Source organism: Choloepus didactylus, chromosome 10 (assembly GCF_015220235.1).
Source record: "Choloepus didactylus isolate mChoDid1 chromosome 10, mChoDid1.pri, whole genome shotgun sequence".
Taxonomy (NCBI): Eukaryota; Metazoa; Chordata; class Mammalia; order Pilosa; family Megalonychidae; genus Choloepus; species Choloepus didactylus.
The window spans coordinates 94,573,932-94,594,654 of record NC_051316.1 but is presented as its reverse complement, the minus strand read 5'-3'; the positions used below and the strand labels follow the sequence as shown (position 1 = coordinate 94,594,654).

General features: G+C 37.9%; 1 protein-coding gene across 11 annotated transcripts in view; it reads left to right on the top strand.

Annotated features, from left to right (window-relative positions):
* Positions 1 to 20,723, top strand: part of RALGPS1 (Ral GEF with PH domain and SH3 binding motif 1) — a 427,751-nt gene that overhangs the window by 121,134 nt on the left and 285,894 nt on the right. For all 11 annotated transcript variants that reach the window (XM_037798268.1, XM_037798267.1, XM_037798269.1 and 8 more), the window contains one exon: positions 1,820 to 1,870. In XM_037798268.1, coding sequence (XP_037654196.1) covers positions 1,820 to 1,870 — 51 coding nt within the window. The remainder of the gene's footprint in view (positions 1 to 1,819; positions 1,871 to 20,723) is intronic.

Here is a 20,723-nt window from a genome sequence, read left to right as displayed (position 1 = left end):
CCAAGTAGGGGGGAGGGCAGTGAGTTCACCTGCCCAGTTGGCTTACCAAGAGAGAGAGGTAGCCAATTGATTTTTGACAAGGTTTTAAGTATATGCAATGTTGGAAAGAATGGTCTCATCTACAAATGGTGGTGGGAAAACTGTATCCACATGCAAAAGAATGAAATTAGACCCCTCCCTCACTCCATGTACCAAAATTAACTCAAAATGGATCCATGACCTAAGTATATGAGCTGAAACTATAAAACCCTTAGAAGATAATATAGGGACAAATCTTTATGACTTGGGATTTGGTAATGAATTCTTAGATATGACACCAAAAGCATGAACAAGAAAAGAAACAATAGGTAAATTCAACCTCATCAAAATTTAAAACTTTGTGCATTAAAGGACATTATGAAGAAAGTGAAAAGACAGCATACAGAATGGGAGAAAATAATTGTAAGCCACATATTGGATAAGGGCTAAATATCTAGAATATTTACTTTTACAAAGCAACAACAAAAGACAACCCAATTTAAAAATGAGCAATGGCTTGAATAGACATTTTTCTAAAGATATACAAATGGCCAATAAGCATATGAAAAGGTGCTCATCATCATTAGTATGTAGGGAAATGCAAATCAAAACCACAAGGATGTCTATTATTTTAAAAAATGGAAAATAAGTGTTGGAGAGGATGCAGAGATAATGAAACTCTGTTGCATTGTTGGTGGTAATGTAAAATGGTACAACCACCATGTAAAGCAATATGGTGGTTCCTCAAAAAGTTAAATATAGATTACCATGTGACATGGCAATTCCCCTTCTAGGTATATACCAAAAGAAAGTGAAAACAGAGTCTCAAACAAATATTTGTACATCAATGTTTACAGCAGCATTATTCATGTTATCCAAAAGGTAGAAACAACCCAAGGGCCATCAGCAAATGAATGGATAAACAAAAGGTGGTAAATACATACAATGGAATATGTTATTCAACCATAAGAAAGAATGAAATTCTGAGACATGCTGCAACATGGAAGAACCTTAAAAATTAAGCTCAGTGATATAAGCAAGTAACGTAAGGACAAATATTGCATGATGTTACTTATAAGAGATATCTAGAAATAGCAAATTTGCAGGGACAGAAAATATATTAGAGGTTACCAGGGATGGTGGGAGGGGGGAAGGAGGTATGTGTTAAAAAAAAAGTGTTGCAGCAGTATCAGATTGCTATAAAAATTTCCAAATGCTTGAGATCAGTTTCTGTACTTACCTTGTTATGGACTGGTGGAACAAAACAGTTCACAGACCAACACTGGTCTATGTATGCTTCTTGAAAAGAACTCTACTGTATAATTTAGGGAAGGCATAAGCTGTGGAAGAAATGTATATTTTCTATAAACAGTTTTAAATTAGTTTAAATTTAGAGTAATGGTGTCTCTGCTTAGCATTCTAATTTTTTATATATGTCTAGAACTTTTTAAAATTAACATAATAATTCATGCTTGAAACAAAAATTCAAATAGCACCAAAATGTCCAAAATAAAAATGATCGCCTAATTCCTAATCCCATCTTACAAACATCTTTTATAAATTATTAAATTGAAAGTTCACCTCACATTCAAGAAAGAGGGTGTAGATTAAGATTTATGAAAAGGGAAAATGTAGGACAGATATTTAAAAAATTATCCAATTTTATACTCTAGTCTGTCTTATTTTTTAAGGGGAATGTATACCTTTTATGAATGTGTTATGGCATTGTATTGATCTATAGTAATATGAAGATTATCTTTTATTTATTCTATTTTCTAACACCAATTCTCTGTTTTTGCAGAGCCAGATTACACTAATGGACATACCTGTGTTTAAAGCCATCCAGCCGGAGGTCTGTACTTTGTCTCTCTTACTCCTATACTAAGTTTGTGGCTGGGAGGAGAGGATTTACTCAGTCACTGTTAGAATAACTGTGTTAGTAACTCAACTTCTCTCTTGAAGTCTATAAATGTATGTTATTGATTTAAACCCTGTTGATGAGAACATTCAGGAACTTTCCATTCTTGACAATGCTCATTCTTTGAGCCAGGTATTTGGGTTCTCCAGAGAATGTCACCGACATGCTTGTAGGGCTGGAAGCAGTTGGTGCCCACAGGCCTCCATGCCTCAGAGACAGGCCTTGCCATGCTAATTCCTTTTCCCAGGCTTCTTCTGCCAAAATGTTCACTGTCAAAGAAGGGGATGTGAGCAGAATATTTTTCTAGAGAGCTTGTCTTCATTTTGTTGATCCCAGATTCTGGTGGTTGCTTTGTTTCTGTTTTAGAAACCAGTTGTCACAGCAAAAATACATACATATTTATATTGAAAGCATATGTACATTTTTAGAAACAGTTTATTCAATAAAGGGAAAAAAGTTGACTCTCATCTTTAAAAAAATTCCTGGAAATGTTTAACAGCTGACAACAAGGCTTTACAGTTATTTTAGTCAGGATTCTTTTTTTGTTAGCACGTAATAGAAATCCATTTCAAAGTTGCCTAATAGAGAGAAAAGAAATTTCTAATAAGGATAAAGGGACACTTTATAGAATTCACCCAGCCAGGAGAGCCACCCAGAACACAGACAGTCTCTGCTTCTAGACTGCTTTTCCCTCTCCCTCTCTTTCCTGCCTTCTTTCCTAACTGTGCATGTGGCCCAACCTGGTCTCCCCAAGGAGCCCACGTTTGCACATTCCTCACTGAAACCACTGTCCTAGACTGAGATTGGTAACTCAGTCCAGCCCAATTTAGCCACATTTCAGGTACTGGTCCAGTCACCTAAGGTCAGTAGCATGGGGTCAGTATGAACATGGCTGAGGGGACCTGATTTTGTGGGTGAGGTTAGGGTTTCGAGAAGATAGATGTGGGTATAGAGATATGTCAGAAGGTGTTTGCTATAACCATAGTTTGAATTCTTGAACACTCAAACCTAATGCCCTTCCTCTTGCCGTATGATGACTGCAGTATATTTTAACAAAGTCAGACAAACTCTCCAGGCCTTTAAGAACTGGCATGTAACCTATTACAAAGCCACAGTACTAGTGGCTTTCAGCATTTTGTGTGAATCGGCAGTGATTTGTATTATTGTCCTTGTGTGTGGTGTGTGTGTGTGTTGTGTTAAGTTTGGGGAGCAGAGCTGTGCTTATCCTTGTTTTATTAAAGAAATTGTAGTTTACAGAAAAATCATGCATAAAATATAGAGTTCCTGTATACTACCCTATATTAACACCTTGCATTAGTGTGGTATATTTCTTGCAATTGATGATAGCACATTTTTAAAAAATTTTAATTGACATTGTTCACATACCATACAATTATCCAAAGATCCAAAGTAGACAATCAGTTGCCCCCAGTACCCTCATACAGCTGTGCATCCATCACCACAATTAATTTTTTTTTTTTTTTTTTTTAATCATCATTTTATTGAGATATATTCACATACCACGCAGTCATACAAAACAAATTGTACTTTCGATTGTTTACAGTACCATTACATAGTTGTACATTCATCACCTAAATCAATCCCTGACCACAATTAATTTTTGTTCAATTTTTAGAAACTTTTCATTGCTCCAGACAAGAAAGCAAAAGACAAAAAAAAAGAAAGAAAAGGAAACTCAAATCCTCCCATATCCCTAATCAACCCCCCTCAATTGTTGACTCATAGTGTTGGTATAGTACATTTGTTACTTGTTTATGAAAGAACGTTGAAATACTACTAACTGTAGTATATAGTTTGCAATAGATACATATTTTTTCCCTATATGCCCCTCTATTATTAGCTTCTAGTTGTAGTGTCATACATTTGTTCTGGTTCATAGAAGAGATTTCTAATATTTGTACAGTTAATCATGGACATTGCCCACCATAGGATTCAGTTTTATACATTCCCATCTTTTGAGTTCCAACTTTCCTTCTGGTGATATATATATGACTCTGAGCTTCCCCTTTCCACCTCATTCACTCACCATTCAACACTGTTAGTTATTCTCACATCTTGCTACCAACATCTCTGTTCATTTCCAAACATCTAAGTTCATTCTAGTTGAACATTCTGCTCATGCTAAGCAACTGCTCCCCATTCTTTAGCCTCGTCCTTTATCTTGGTACCTTACATTTCATGTCTATGAGTTTTCATATTATAATTAGTTCCTATCAGTGAGACCCTGGAGTATTTGTCCTTATGTGTCTGGCTTATTTCACTCAGTATATTGCCCTCAAGGTTTTGTCATCAACCCATTTTTTTTTTAAGATGGTTTTGTTCACACGCCATACATTCCATCCTAAGTAAACAATTGATGGTTCTCTGTATGGTCACATATTTATGTGTTTACCACTTTCACCACTTTCTATATAAGGGCATCTGTATTTCTTCTACAAGGCAGGAGGGAGAGTCAAAGAAGGTAGAGAGGCAAAAGAAAAAGAAAAAAGAAAGAGGAAAAAAAAATGACAGCTAGGAAGCAGCAAAAGGAAAAATAATCTTAAATCAAAGTAGAGTAAAGAGTTAGACAACACCACCAATGTCAAGTGTTTAACATGCCTCCCCTATCCCCGACTCTTATCTGCATTTACCTTGGTATATCACCTTTGTTACATTAAAGGAAGCATAATACAATGATTCTGTTAGTTACAGTCTCTAGTTTACGTTGATTGCATCCCTCCCCCATGACTCCCCATTTTTAACACCTTGCAAGGCTGACATTTGCTTGTTCTCCCTCGTGGAAGAACATAATTGCACATTTTATCACAATTGTTGAACACTCTAGATTTCACCAAGTTACACAGTCCCAGTCTTTATCTTTCTTCTTCTGGTGTCTCACATGCTCCCAACCTTCCTCTCTCAACCATATTCATAGTTATCTTTGTTCAGTGTACTTACATTGCTGTGCTACCATCTCCCAAAATTGTGTTCCAAACCACGCACTCCTGTCTTCTCCTATCACTCTGTAGTGCTGCCTTTAGTATTTCCTGTAGGACGGGTGTCTTGTTCACAAAGTCTCTCATTGTCTGTTTGTTGGAAAATATTTTGTGCTCTCCCTCATATTTGAAGGACAGCTTTGCTGCATATAGGATTCTTGGTTGGTGGTTTTTCTCTTTCAGTATCTTAAATATATCACACCACTTCCTTCTTGCCTCCATGGTTTCTGCTGAGAGATCTGCACATAGTCTTATTAAGCTTCCTTTGTATGTAATGGATCGCTTTTCTCTTGCTGCTTTCAGGATTCTCTCTTTGTCTTTGACATTTGATAATCTGATTATTAAGTGTCTTGGCGTAGGCCTATTCAGATCTATTCTGTTTGGAGTATGCTGCGCTTCTTGGATCTGTAATTTTCTGTCTTTCATAAGAGATGGGAAATTTTCATTGATTATTTCCTCTATTATTGCTTCTTCCCCTTTTCCCTTCTCTTCTCCTTCTGGAACACCAATGATACGTACATTCTTGTACTTTGTTTCGTCCTTAAGTTCCTGGAGACGTTGCTCATATTTTTTCATTTTTTTTTCCATCTGCTCCTTTGCATGTAGGCTTTCAGGTGTTTTGTTCTCCAGTTCCTGAGTGTTTTCTTCTGCCTCTTGAGATCTGCTGTTGTATGTTTCCATTGTGTCTTTCATCTCTTGTGTTGTGCCTTTCATTTCCATAGATTCTGCTAGTTGTTTTTTTGAACTTTCGATTTCTGCTTTATGTATGCCCAGTGTTTTCTTTATAGCCTTTATCTCTTTTGCCACATCTTCCTTAAACTTTTTTAATTGATTTAGCATTAGTTTAAATTCCTGTATCTCAGTTGAAGTGTATGTTTGTTCCTTTGGGCCATAACTTCGTTTTTCTTAGTGTAGGTTGTAGTTTTCTGTTTTCTAGCCATCTGACCTCCTAGACCACCCCAATCAGGTTTTCCCAGATGAGAACAGGCTCAGGTCACAGAAGGAGGAAATATGCAGTATCTGGTTTCCCTGATGGTTTTTCTTAGAGGATTGACACACCCTGTGCTTTCCTGCCTGGCAGGTGTGCCTGTCAGCCTGTCACCAGCTGGTGTAAGGGGGTGTGGCCTGTGTTTCTCCTCCCCCAGGCTTTGGGGTCTGGTTTCGGTAAGGCAGGCAGTGGAGCTGGGACCCTCCCTTTCCTCTTGGGAAGCTATGCCCCCTCCAGAGAGGTCAGCTGCATATCAGTAAGTTCTTTGTTTCTCTGACTCTGCTGGTCAGAGTGCTACGATTTTAAAATGGCTGCGGCTTTCTTTACCGCAAAGCAGTGTGGGGTGAAAACGGCTGAGGCTTTCTCCACAGAGAGAGAGAGGGACAGAAAGCTCCCAGATTCACCCATCAGCCAGAGATAGCACCCAATCCTCTGGGCTCCCCGTCCTGAGACAGATATGTGTCCTGACTCTTCCAAGGTCAGTTGTCACCAAAAGCCTCTGTCTGCTTGTTGGGGATTCGCTGTCTGTATTGAGCAGTTAATATTAAAACCCCAGCTGGAGCTGGGCTGAGAGAGTGCTGCTCTCTAGTGCTGTGAGGCTTCCGTGAGGGAGGGGCTCTCGGCTCTCGGCGCGGGTCCACAGTTTTTACTTACAGATTTTATGCTGCGATTGCGGGCATTCCTCCCAATTCAGGTTGGTGGATGATGAGTGGACAGTCATGTTTGTCTCCCTGCAGTTATTCCAGGTTATTTACTAGTTTTTTGGTCATTTATGAATTGTTCCAGGGGGGACTAACAGTCTTCCACTCCTCTCTATGCTGCCATCTTAGCTCCTCCTCCGATAGCACATTTTTATAATTGTAGTATTAGCTATAGTCCATGGTTTACAGTAGGGTTCACCGTTTGTGTTGTATCATTCCATGGATTTTTGAAAACAATGTTTATTCTGGTAACATACACTACCTAAAAGTTCCCCATCTAACCACATTCATATGTATAATTCAGTGCTGTTAATTACATTCACAATGTTGTACTACCATCACCACCATTATAACTTTTCCATCTACTGAAGTAAAAATTCTGTATAGTTAAGCATTAATTCCCCATTCTCTACTCCCACCCTGGCCCTTGGTAACATATGTTCTAGTTTCTGACTCTATGAGTTTGCTTACACTAATTAGGTATACATGTATCTGCATGTATCAATTAGATCATCCAATATTTGTCCTTTTATGTCTGCCTTATTTCACTCAACACGATGTCTTCAGGATTCATCCAAGTTCTCACGTGTCAGAAATTTATTCCTTTTTATGGCTGAATTATATTCCATTGTATGCATATACCACATTTTGTTTATTCATTCATCAGTTGATGGATTTGGGTTACTTCCATCTTTTGGTTATTGGGAGTAATGCTGCTCTGAACATTACTGTGCAAATATCAATTAGAGTTCCTGCTTTCAATTCATTTGGGTATTTACCTAGAAGTAGGATTGCTGGGTCATATGGTAATACTCTGCTTTCTGAGAAAGTGCCAAACTTTCTTCCACTGTGGCTGTACCTTTTTACATACACATCAACAATGAATGAGTGTTCCTTTTTCTTCACATCTTCTCCAACACTTGTAATTTTTTAAATCATTTTTTATTGTGGATTATAGTATAAATACATAGAAATAATAACTTTCCAAGTGCAATTTAACAAGTAATTAGAGAGCAAACTTCAGAAAATATTATGGGTTGAAGTTCCAGTTATTTCCTTATTGTGAAATGTGTGCAAAAAGGTAATAACGTTCAAAGTATGATTTTTTTTTAATCATCATTTTATTGAGATATATTCACATACCACGCAGTCATACAAAACAAATTGTACTTTCGATTGTTTACAGTACCATTACATAGTTGTACATTCATCACCTAAATCAATCCCTGACACCTTCATTAGCACACACACAAAAATAACAAGAATAATAATTAGAGTGAAAAAGAGCAATTGAAGTAAAAAAGAACACTGGGTACCTTTGTCTGTTTGTTTCCTTCCCCTACTTTTCTACACATCCATCCATAAACTAGACAAAGTGGAGTTTGGTCCTTATGGCTTTCCCAATCCCACTGTCACCCCTCATAAGCTACATTTTTATACAACTGTCTCCGAGATTCATGGGTTCTGGGTTGTAGTTTAATAGTTTCAGGTATCCACCACCAGCTACCCCAATTCTTTAGAACCTAAAAAAGGTTGTCTAAAGTGTGCGTAAGAGTGCCCACCAGAGTGATCTCTCGGCTCGTTTTGGAATCTCTCTGCCACTGAAGCTTATTTCATTTCCTTTCACATCCCCCTTTTGGTCAAGAAGATGTTCTCCATCCACGATGCCGGGTCTACATTCCTCCCCGGGAGTCATATTCCACGTTGCCAGGGAGATTCACTCCCCTGGGTGTCTGATCCCACGTAGGGGGGAGGGCAGTGATTTCACCTTTCAAGTTGGCTTAGCCAGAGAGAGAGGGCCACATCTGAGCAACAAAGAGGCATTCAGGAGGAGACTCTTAGGCACAAATACAGGGAGGCCTAGCCTCTCCTTTGCAGCAACCGTCTTCCCAAGGGTAAAACTTATGGTAGAGGGCTCAACCCATCAAACCACCAGTCCCCTATGTCTGTGGTCATGTTAGCAACCATGGAGGTGGGGTAGGCGAATACCCCTGCATTCTCCACAGGCTCCTCCAGGGGGCACTACATCTTTTTTTTTTTTTTCCTTGTTTGTCTTTTTTCTTTCTTTTTTTTTTTTTTAACTTTCCCTTCTTTTTTAAATCAACTGTATGAAAAAAAAGTTAAAAAGAAAACAAACATACAATAAAGAACATTTCAAAGAGACCATAACAAGGGAGTAAGAAAAAGACAACTAACCTAAGATAACTGCTTAAATTCCAACATGTTCCTACTTTACCCCAAGAAAGTTACATAATATAGCAACATTTCTGTGAACTTGTTCCTACTATATCCATCAGAAATTAACAGACCATAGTCATTTCTGGGCATCTCCAGAACGTTAAATAGCTTATCTGTTCTTCTTGGATTATTGTTCCCCCTTCCTTAATTGCTCTCTACTGCTAGTTCCCCTACATTCTACATTATAAACCATTTGTTTTACATTTTTCAAAGTTCACATTAGTGGTAGCATATAATATTTCTCTTTTTGTGCCTGGCTTATTTCGCTCAGCATTATGTCTTCAAGGTTCATCCATGTTGTCATATGTTCCACCAGATCGTTCCTTCTTACTGCCGCGTAGTATTCCATCGTGTGTATATACCACATTTTATTTATCCACTCATCTGTTGAAGGACATTTGGGTTGTTTCCATCTCTTGGCAATTGTGAATAATGCTGCTATGAACATTGGCGTGCAGATATCTGTTCGTGTCACTGCTTTCCGATCTTCCGGGTATATACCGAGAAGTGCAATCGCTGGATTGAATGGTAGCTCTATCTCTAGTTTTCTAAGGAACTGCCAGACTGACTTCCAGAGTGGCTGAACCATTATACAGTCCCACCAACAATGAATAAGAGTTCCAATTTCTCCACATCCCCTCCAGCATTTGTAGTTTCCTGTTTGTTTAATGGCAGCCATTCTAACCGGTGTTAGATGGTATCTCATTGTGGTCTTAATTTGCATCTCTCTAATAGCTAGTGAAGCTGAACATTTTTTCATGTGTTTCTTGGCCATTTGTATTTCCTCTTCAGAGAACTGTCTTTTCATATCTTTTGCCCATTTTATAATTGGGCTGTCTGTACTATTGTCATTGAGTTGTAGGATTTCTTTGTATATGCAAGATATCAGTCTTTTGTCAGATACATGGTTTCCAAAAATTTTTTCCCATTGAGTTGGCTGCCTCTTTACCTTTTTGAGAAATTCCTTTGAGGTGCAGAAACTTCTAAGCTTGAGGAGTTCCCATTTATCTATTTTCTCTTTTGTTGCTTGTGCTTTGGGTGTAAAGTCTAGGAAGTGGCCTCCTAATACAAGGTCTTGAAGATGTTTTCCTACATTATCTTCTAGGAGTTTAATGGTACTTTCTTTTATATTGAGATCTTTGGTCCATTTTGAGTTAATTTTTGTGTAGGGGGTGAGGTAGGGGTCCTCTTTCATTCTTTTGGATATGGATATCCAACTCTCCCAGCCCCATTTGTTGAAAAGACCATTATGGCTCAGTTCGGTGACTTTGGGGGCCTTATCAAAGATCAGTCGGCCATAGATCTGAGGGTCTATCTCTGAATTCTCAATTCGATTCCATTGATCTATATGTCTATCTTTGTGCCAGTACCATGCTGTTTTGGCAACTGTGGCTTTATAATAAGCTTCAAAGTCAGGGAGTGTAAGTCCTCCCACTTCGTTTTTCTTTTTTAGAGTGTCTTTAGCAATTCGAGGCATCTTCCCTTTCCAAATAAATTTGATAACTAGCTTTTCCAAGTCTGCAAAGTAGGTTGTTGGAATTTTGATTGGGATTGCATTGAATCTGTAGATGAGTTTGGGTAGAATTGACATCTTAATGACATTTAGCCTTCCTATCCATGAACATGGAATATTTTTCCATCTTTTAAGGTCCCCTTCTATTTCTTTTAGTAGAGTTATGTAGTTTTCTTTGTATAGGTCTTTTACATCTTTGGTTAAGTTTATTCCTAGGTACTTGATTTTTTTAGTTGCTATTGAAAATGGTATCTTTTTCTTGAGTGTCTCTTCAGTTTGTTCATTTCTAGCATATAGAAACATTACTGACTTATGTGCATTAATCTTGTATCCCGCTACTTTGCTAAATTTGTTTATTAGCTCTAGTAGGTGTATCGTTGATTTCTCAGGGTTTTCTAGATATAAGATCATATCATCTGCAAACAATGACAGTTTTACTTCTTCTTTTCCAATTTGGATGCCTTTTATTTCTTTGTCTTGCCGGATTGCCCTGGCTAGCACTTCCAGCACAATGTTGAATAACAGTGGTGACAGCGGGCATCCTTGTCTTGTTCCTGATCTTAGAGGGAAGGCTTTCAGTCTCTCACCATTGAGTACTATGCTGGCTGTGGGTTTTTCATATATGCTCTTTATCATGTTGAGGAAGTTTCCTTCAATTCCTACCTTTTGAAGTGTTTTTATCAAAAAGGGATGTTGGATTTTGTCAAATGCTTTTTCAGCATCTATTGAGATGATCAATTGATTTTTCCCTTTCGAGTTTTTAATGTGTTGTAATACATTGATTGTTTTTCTTATGTTGAACCATCCTTGCATGCCTGGAATGAACCCCACTTGGTCATGGGGTATGATTTTTTTAATGTGTCTTTGGATTCGATTTGCAAGTATTTTGTTGAGGATTTTTGCATCTATATTCATTAGGGAGATTGGCCGGTAGTTTTCCTTTTTGTAGCATCTTTGCCTGGTTTTGGTATTAGATTGATGTTAGCTTCATAAAATGAGTTAGGTAGTGTTCCATTTTTTTCAATGTTTTGAAAGAGTTTGAGTAAGATTGGTGTCAGTTCTTTCTGGAAAGTTTGGTAGAATTCCCTGTGAAGCCATCTGGCCCTGGGCATTTATTTGTGGGAAGATTTTTGATGACTGATTGGATCTCTTTGCTTGTGATGGGTTGGTTGAGGTCTTCTATTTCTTCTCTGGTCAGTCTAGGTTGTTCATATGTTTCCAGGAAATTGTCCATTTCTTCTACATTATCCAGTTTGTTGCCATACAGTTGTTCATAATATCCTCTTATAATTTTTTTAATTTCTTCAGGATCTGCAGTTATGTCACCTTTTTCATTCATTATTTTGTTTATATGGGTCTTCTCTCTTTTTGATTTTGTCAGTCTAGCTAGGGGCTTGTCAATCTTGTTGATCTTCTCAAAGAACCAACTTTTGGTGATATTTATCCTCTCTATTGTTTTTTTGTTCTCTATGTCATTTATTTCTGCTTTAATCCTTGTTATTTCTTTTCTTGTACTTGGTTTAGGATTGGTTGCTGTTCATTTTCTAGCTTCTTCAGTTGATCCATTAGTTCTTTGATTTTGGCTCTTTCTTCCTTTTTAATATATGCGTTTAGTGCTATAAATTTTCCCCTTAGCACTGCTTTTGCTGCATCCCATAGGTTTTGGTATGTTGTGTTCTCATTTTCATTCGTCTCTATATATTTAGCAATTTCTCTTGCTATTTCTTCTTTAACCCACTGATTGTTTAGGAGTGTGTTGTTTAACCTCCAGGTATTTGTGAATTTTCTAAGTCTCTGATGGTTATTGACTTCTAATTGTATTCGATTGTGGTCAGAGAATGTGCTTTGAATAATTTCAATCTTTTTAAATTTATTGAGGCTTGTTTTATGTCCCAGCATATGATCTATTCTGGAGAAAGTTCCGTGAGCACTAGAAAAGTATGTGTATCCTGGTGATTTGGTATGTAATGTCCTGTAGATGTCTGTTAAATCTAATTCATTTATCAGATTGTTTAGGTTTTCAATTTCCTTATTGGTCTTCTGTCTGGTTGATCTATCTATAGGAGAGAGTGATGTGTTGAAGTCTCCCACAATTATTGTGGAAACATCAATTGCTTCCTTTAGTTTTGCCAGTGTTTCTCTCATGTATTTTGTGGCACCTTGATTGGGTGCATAGACATTTACGATTGTTATTTCTTCTTGCTGAATTGCCCCTTTTATTAGTATGTAGTGGCCTTCTTTGTCTCTCAAAACATCCCTGCATTTGAAGTCTATTTTATCTGAGATTAAAATTGCTACACCTGCTTTCTTTTGGCTGTAGCTTGCATGAAATATTTTTTTCCATCCTTTCACTTTCAGTTTCTTTGTGTCCCTGTGTCTAAGATGAGTCTCTTGTATGCAACATATTGATGGTTCATTTTTTTTGATCCATTCTGCGAATCTATATCTTTTAATTGGGGAGTTTAATCCATTTACATTCAACGTTAAAACCGTGAAGGCATTTCTTGAATCGGCCATCTTATCCTTTGGTTTATGTTTGCCATATTTTTCCCTCTCTCTATTAATATCCTTTATTGTACCCATACCGAATCTCTTTAGTACTGAACCTTTCTCCAAGTCTCTCTGTCCTGTCTTTGTTTCTCTGTCTGTAGGGCTCCCTTTAGTATCTCCAGTAGGGCAGGTCTCTTGTTAGCAAATTCTCTCAGCATTTCTTTGTCTGTGAAAAATTTAAGCTCTCCCTCAAATTTGAAGGAGAGCTTTGCTGGATAAAGTATTCTTGGATGGAAATTCCTCTCACTCAGAATTTTAAATATATCGTGTCACTGCCTTCTTGCCTCTATGGTGGCTGCTGAGTAGTCACTACTGAGTCTTATGCTGTTTCCTTTGTATGTGGTGAATTGCTTTTCTCTTGCTGCTTTCAGAACTTGCTCCTTCTCTTCTATGTTTGACAGTGTGATCAGTATATGTCTCGGAGTGGGTTTTTTTGGATTTATTCTATTTGGAGTTCGCTGAGCATTTATGATTTGTGTATTTATGTTGTTTAGAAGATTTGGGAAGTTTTCCCCAACAATTTCTTTGAATACTCTTCCTAGACCTTTACCCTTTTCTTCCCCTTCTGGGACACCAATGAGTCTTATATTCGGACGTTTCATATTGTCTATCATATCCCTGAGGTCCATTTCGAGTTTTTCAATTTTTTTCCCCATTCTTTCTTTTATGCTTTCATTTTCCATTCTGTCATCTTCCAGGTCACTGATTCGTTGTTCAACTTCCTCTAGTCTTGTACTATGAGTGTCCAGAATCTTTTTAATTTGGTCAACAGTTTCTTTAATTTCCATAAGATCATCCATTTTTTTATTTAGTCTTGCAATGTCTTCTTTATGCTCTTCTAGGGTCTTCTTGATTTCCTTCATATCCCGTACTATGGTCTCATTGTTCATCTTTAGTTCTTTGAGTAGCTGCTCTAGGTGCTGTGTGTCTTCTGGTCTTTTGATTTGGGTGCTTGGGCTTGGGTTATCCATATCGTCTGGTTTTTTTCATATGCTTTATAATTTTCTGTTGTTTTTGGCCTCGTGGCATTTGCTGAACTTGATAGGGTTCTTTTAGGGTTTGTAGACCTATTGAAGTCCTTATCTCTAATTTATCAGATCTACAGCTTCGTGGAGTACACTTTCTCTAACTAACCAGCAGGTGGCGTCCATGAGCCACCTGTTCTCCACAAGCCAGATCTCCCCTGCTTAGCCTTTTTGGTGAGTGGGGGAGTGAGTCTTGTGGGGCCCAATTGGTGTACCAAGCTTGCGTGTGTAGTTGGTGTTGCCTGCCCTGTATGTGGGGCGTGTTTCTGGGCAGTCGGGGAGGGAGGGTGGCCCTAACAATCAAATCTCCCTGATGATCCTAGAGTTTTAAAGCTGCTGCAATAGTCTAATCCTTCAGTTCAGTCCTGCCACAGTTTGTCTCTGCCACTGACCCACAAGTCTTTGGTATTGGCGTATGGCTCCTGAGACTTGCAAGTGGGCCCCTCTTCCAGGCCGTGCACCCCGGGTCCTCTGTTGAGGGATGACTGTGCTATGTCACAGGTGAGTGTCGTCCCCCCAGGGCAGTTCTGGGCTGCTGGGCTGTGTAGGGAAGCTCCCAGTCTGCTCAAATGATGGCTGAATGGGGCTTTGTTAATTCACACTGCTCTACCTTCCCAGCTCTGGGACATTCAGCTGAGGTTGCAGGGAAGGCTAATGTCCACGCCCAGTTTTGTGGTGTGTGCCTGTTATTTGAAGCACTTCCGTCACACTGGGTTGTCTGGGGCAGCTCTGGGCTATGGGGCTGGCGATGGGCAGGAGTGTTTCCTGTCCACCAGGATGGTGGCTGTGAGCGGACACCCCCCTTTTCTTGGGAAGTTGTGTTGTTTAGTGAATTTTCTCAGCCACTGGATTATTGCCTTTTGTCTCAGAGCTCTCTTAGTTCTGCTCTTGACTTGACGTGCCCAAATTGCAATTCTTTGAAGCTTTTTGTATTGAGCTTCTTAGAGTAATTGTTTTAGAAAAAGCAAAAAGGATTTAAAAAAAAAAAAAAACAAAAAAAACGGCCCTCCTCAGAGATCTAATGGGTTATTGAAATGCTAATAGACAAAGCAACCAGGGCCATTAAGGAAAGGTGCACAGGGCAGAGAGATCAGCTTTGCTTCGGGATTTGCATATACGCCTCAAGGCCTGAGCTCCGCCCTTCCCCTTTCTGTGTTCACCAGAACTCCAATAATCCTCTGCTTTTATTTTGGAGTTTTTCGTGTTGTTTTTTTTCTATGCCTGTCTCCTCTCTGCTGGGCTGGCTGCTCTCAGAGTCTCTGGTGTCTGGTCTCAGTCTATCTATGGTTGGAGTTTGAATCAGTAGAATGAGTTTTCGATAAGAGCAGCCACTGCAGTTCTCCCTTCTCCTTCCCGGAGCTGACAGCCCCTCCTCCCCCGGGACTGAGCCTGGCAGGGAGGGGCGCGGGTCCCCTGGCCGCAAAAACTTACAGATTTCGCTGATCTCAGCAGTTCCACGTTTTCATGAGTGTTGTATGAAGTATGCCCAAAGACAGATTGCTCTGTGGTGTCCAGTCCTCGCAGTTCCTGGCTTTTTACCTACTTTCCTGGAGGAGTAACTAAAACATACAGCTCACCAGTCTGCCATCTTGCCCCGCCTCTCCTTCTCAAAGTATGATTTAATAAGTAGTTATATAGGAACTTTCCAAAAATGTTATGAGTTACAGTACTGTTATTTCAGTTATTTCCTTATTGTGAAATATAAAAAATATACAAAAAGGTGATAACTTTCAAATTACAGTTTAACAAGTGCTATAAAGCAAATTTCAAAGAATGCTATGGGTTACAGTTCTACCATTTCAGTTCTTTCCTTCTATAGTAACTAAGAAAAAGAAGATTATATAGAGATTCAGTATTCATAATCCTTTATTAAATTCCATCTTGTCTGTTGCTACCCCTTCCTCTAGTTGAATCACTTTCCTGATCTTCAGGGATGTCTAGGCAGTGACTACCCTAAATTGTTCATGTTGAAAATGGGTATCGACATTATAGGAAAAGGGGACGTATCTGGTTGATGTTCTTGTAGAGGCTATTACCTCTGGGTTTTGGGACTTAGTTTGCATAGGAGCTCTCTGGAGGATTTAAGACTCTGAAGAATAATCTTAGTGAGTGAAACTTTTATAGACTCTCAGATAGAGATCTGGGTATTCTTTAGGGTTTTCAGGACTACTGTTGACTTGGGCTTATCATACTGTGGCCATTTGGCATATCTAGTTGAAGTTTGCATAGGAGTAACCTCCAGGACAGCCTCTTGACTCTATCTGAAATCTCTTAGCCACAGAAACCTTATTTTGTTGCCCTTCTTTTCCCTCTTTTGGTCAAAAAGGCATTCTTAACCCCTCGATGCCAGGGTCAGGCTCATTCCTGGAATCTGTCTCATGTCACCAGGGAGAGTCATTCATCTGGGGGATCCTGTATCACGTTGTGGGGAGGGTGATGAATTTATTTGCAGAATTGGGCTTAGAGAGAGAAAGTCCACATTTGAGCAACAAGAGAGGTTCTCTGGAGGTGACTCCTAGGTATAATTATAGGTGGACTTAGCCTCCCCTTTACAACCATAAGTTTTACCAGAGCAAGCCTCAAGATCGAGGGCTTGACTTATAAAGTAGGGGGTTCTTAAGTTCACATAGCATATGTTCTGTCCATGATAATCCATCCACATCTCACATTATCATCACTTAGTTGTACAATCCTCATCACTCTCCATTTTAAACAATTCTCATGACCCCAAACACCCTATAGCTCTTTTCAGCTGTAATTTTATTTTTAATGGTAGCTACTCCAGTGAGTGTGAAGTGGTATCTCATTGTGGTATTTATTTGCATTTCTCTATGCCTAATGGTGTTAAAACATCTTTTCATGTGCTTCTTGGCTATAAGTATATCTTCTTTGGAGAAGTGTTATTCAAGTGTCTTGGCCATTTTTAAATTGTTTTTTTTGTCTTTTTATGTTTGAGTTGTAGCATTTCTTTATATATTCTGGGTATTTAACCCTTATGGGATATGTGTATTCCAAGTATTTTCTCCCATTGTGTAGTTTGTCTTTTTACCTTCATGATAAGTCCTTTGATACACAAAAGTGTCTAATTCTGATGATGTCCTGTTTATCTATTTTTTATTTTGTTGTTTGTGCTTTCAGTGTAAAGTCTACAGAACCATTGCCTAACACAGGGTCTTGAAGATGCTTGCCTATGTTTTCTTCTATGAGTTTTATAGTCCTGATTCTTATAAATAGGTCTTTGATCCATTTGGAGTTCATTTTTGATGTGGTGTGAGATAAGGGGTCCATCTTCATCCTTTTGCATATGGATATACAGGTTTCCCTGTACCCTTTGTTGAAGAGACTGTTCTTTCCCAATGGAGTGGTTTTTGCCCCTTTGTAAAAAATCAGTTGGCTATAAATGTGAGGGTTGATTTCTGAACTCTCAATTCAATTCCATTGGTTTATATGTCTGTTCTTGCACCAGTACTATGCTGTTTTGATTGCTCTGTTTGTGTAATAAGTTTTAAGATTGGGTAGTGTGAGTCCTCCAACTTCAGTCTTATTTTTCAAGAGGGCTTTGCCTATTTGGGACCCATTACCCTTCCATATAAATTTGATGACTGGCTTTCTGTTTGTACAAGGAAGCATGCTGGAATTTTGATTTGGATTACAATGAATCTGTAAATCACTTTAGGTAGAATTGACATCTTACTATTTAGTCTTTTAATTCATGAACACAGAATGTCCTATTTATTTAGGTCTTCTTTGATTTCTTTTATCAGTGTTTTGTAGTTTTCCATGTAAAAGTCCTTTACATCCTTGGTTAGATTTATTCCTAGATATTTTATTATTTTTAGTTACTATTGTAAATGGAATTTTTTTTCTTTAGGTTGTTCATTTAAAACATATAGAAATACTAATGATTTTTGCATGTTGATATTGTACCCTCCCACTTAGCTGAATTTGTTTGTTGGTTCTAGTAGCTTTGTTGTGTATTTTTCAAGGTTTTCTGTATATAGGATCATGTCATCTGCAAATAAGGAAAGTTTCACTTCTTCCTTTCCAATTTGGATGCCTTTTATTTTTTTCTCTTGCCTAATTTCTCTAGCTTGAACTTTCAGTACAATGTGAAATAACAGCAGTGGCAGTGGGCATCCTTGTCTTGTTCCTGATCTTAGGGGAAAAGCTTTCAGTGTTTCACCACTGAGTATGTGTTAGCTATTGGTTTTTCATATATGCTGTTTATCATGTCGAAGAAGTTTCCTTCTATTCCTAATTTTCTAAGTGTTTTTATTAAGAGGTGTTGTCAAATTCCTTTTTTTTTGCATCGGTCTAGATGATCGTGGTTTTTTTTCCCCCTTCATTCTGTTTATTTGGTGTATTATATTAATTGATTTTCTTATGTGGAATCACCCTTGTATACCTAGGATAAATCCCACTTTATCATGTGTATAATTCTTTTATTGTGTTCTTTGATTCAGTTTTCTAGAATTTTGTTGAGGAATTTTGCAATAATCAAAAATAATCAAAAAGGATATTGCTCTGTAACTTTCTTTTCTTGTGGTATCTTCATCTGGCTTTGGTATGAGGATGATGTTGGGCTTGTAGAATGAGTTAGTGAGTGTTCCATCCTCTTCAATTTTTTGGAAGAGTTTGAGCAGGATTGGTGTTAATTCTTCCTGAAATGTTTGGTTAAATTTCCCTGTGAAGCAATCTGGTCCTGGGATTTTCTTTGTTGATAGGTTTTTGATTGCTGGTTTAATCTCTTTACTAGTTATTGGTTTGTTGAGATCTTCTGTTTCTTCTTGATGAGTCAGTGTAGGTAGTTCGTGTGTTTCTAGGAATTTTCCATTTCATCTAATCTATCTAATTTGTTGGCATAAAATTGTTCATGGTATCCTCTTATAGTCCTTTTTATTTCTGTAGGATTGTTAGTAAGGTCCCCCTTTTCATTTCTGATTTTAGTTACTTGTGTCTTCTCTTTTTTCGTTAGTCAAGCTCAAGGTTTGTCAATTTTATTGATTTTTTTCAAAGAACCAACTTCAGGATTTGTTGATTCTTTATTGATTTTTATTCCCAATTTCATTCATCTCTGCCCTTATTTTTGTAATATCCTTGCTTCTCTCTCTTTGGGTTTAGTTTGCTCTTCTTTTTCGAGGTCCTCCAGTTTTGAGATTAGGCCTCTTTTGAGATCCTTCTTCTTTTAATATTATAGGCATTTAGAGCTAAAATTTCCCTCTCAGCCTTGCATTTGCTGCATCCCATAAGTTTTGGTATGTTGCAATTTCATTTTCATTCACCTCAAAATAGCTCCTAATTTTCCTTGTGATTTTTTTCTTTGGCTCATTGATCGTTTAAGAATACATTGTTTAATTTCTACATATTTGTAATTTTCCATTTCCTTCTCTGTTATTGATTTCTAGGTTCCTTCCATTGTGGTCAGAGAAGATACATGGTATAATTTCATTACTTTTGAAATTATGGAGATTTCTTTTTGAATGTGTGTGACCTACCATATGGTCTATCCTGGTGAATGATTCATGTGCACTAAAAATGAATGTGTATTCTGTTGCTGTTGGGTGAAGTGTTCTATATATATCCATTAGGTCCGGTTGGTTTAGGATATCATTGACATCTATTTCCTCATTGATCTTCTGTCTAGATGTTCTATCCATTATTAAAATGATGTATTGAAGTATTCTATTAATGTGGAACCTTCTGTTTCTCCCTTTAAATCTGTCAGTATTTGCTTCATGTATTTTGGGGCTTTGCTGCTAGGTGCACATATATTTATAATTGTTATGTCTTCTTGCTTGTTTGACCCCTTTATCTGTATATAATTAACTTCTTTGTCCACGGTAACAGTTTTTGACTTATAGTCTTATCCATATTAGTATGGTTACTCAGCTTCTTTGGTTACTATTGGCATGGTATATTTTTTCCCCATATTTTCACTTTTGACCTATTTGTGTCTTTGAATTTAATATGAGTCTCTTGTAAAAGGCATATATTTGTGTCATGCTTTTTTTTTTTTAATCTATTCTGCCAATCTCTGCCTTTTGACTGAAACGTTCTATCCATTTACATTTAAATTACTGATAAGGCAGTACTTTCTTCTACCATTTTGCTGTTTTGTCTTTGTAAGTTTTATACCTTTTTTGACCCTCATTTCTTCTGTTAATGCCTACTTTCATATTTGTTTTATTTTTTTATTGCACCATTTTGAATTTCTTCTCATTTCGTTTTGAATATATTTTTCAGATATTTTCTTTGTAGTTACCAATGGATTAAAATTTAATATCCTAAATCCTTAACAGTCATATTTGATTTGATTTGATACCAACTTAACTGCAAAGCATACACACACACACACACACATACACACACTCTCTCTCTCTCTCTCACTCACACTGTTTCTACAACCCTCTGCACTGGTTTGAATCTGTTACACACTCCATTAAAGACTCTGTTCTTTTAATCCACTCTTGTGGGGGCAGACTTATTGTGGGTGGGACCTTTTGATTAGGTATTTCCATGTAGATGTGACCCCGCCCATTTAAGGTGGGTCTTATTTGGTTTACTGGAGTCCTTAAGAGAGCTCAGGGGGAGAGAGGGAGAGAGAGCTAGAGCCGACACCGACCCAGACGCTTGGAGATGCAGACAGAAAGACATTTGGAGATGCTGAGCTAAGAGATGAAGCCCAGACTTTGCCCTGGAGAAGCTAAGTGAATGTACATATGCTTAAAGAGAAAGTGACTGGAATCAGAAGCTGAAAGCAACGCAATCCAGGAGCA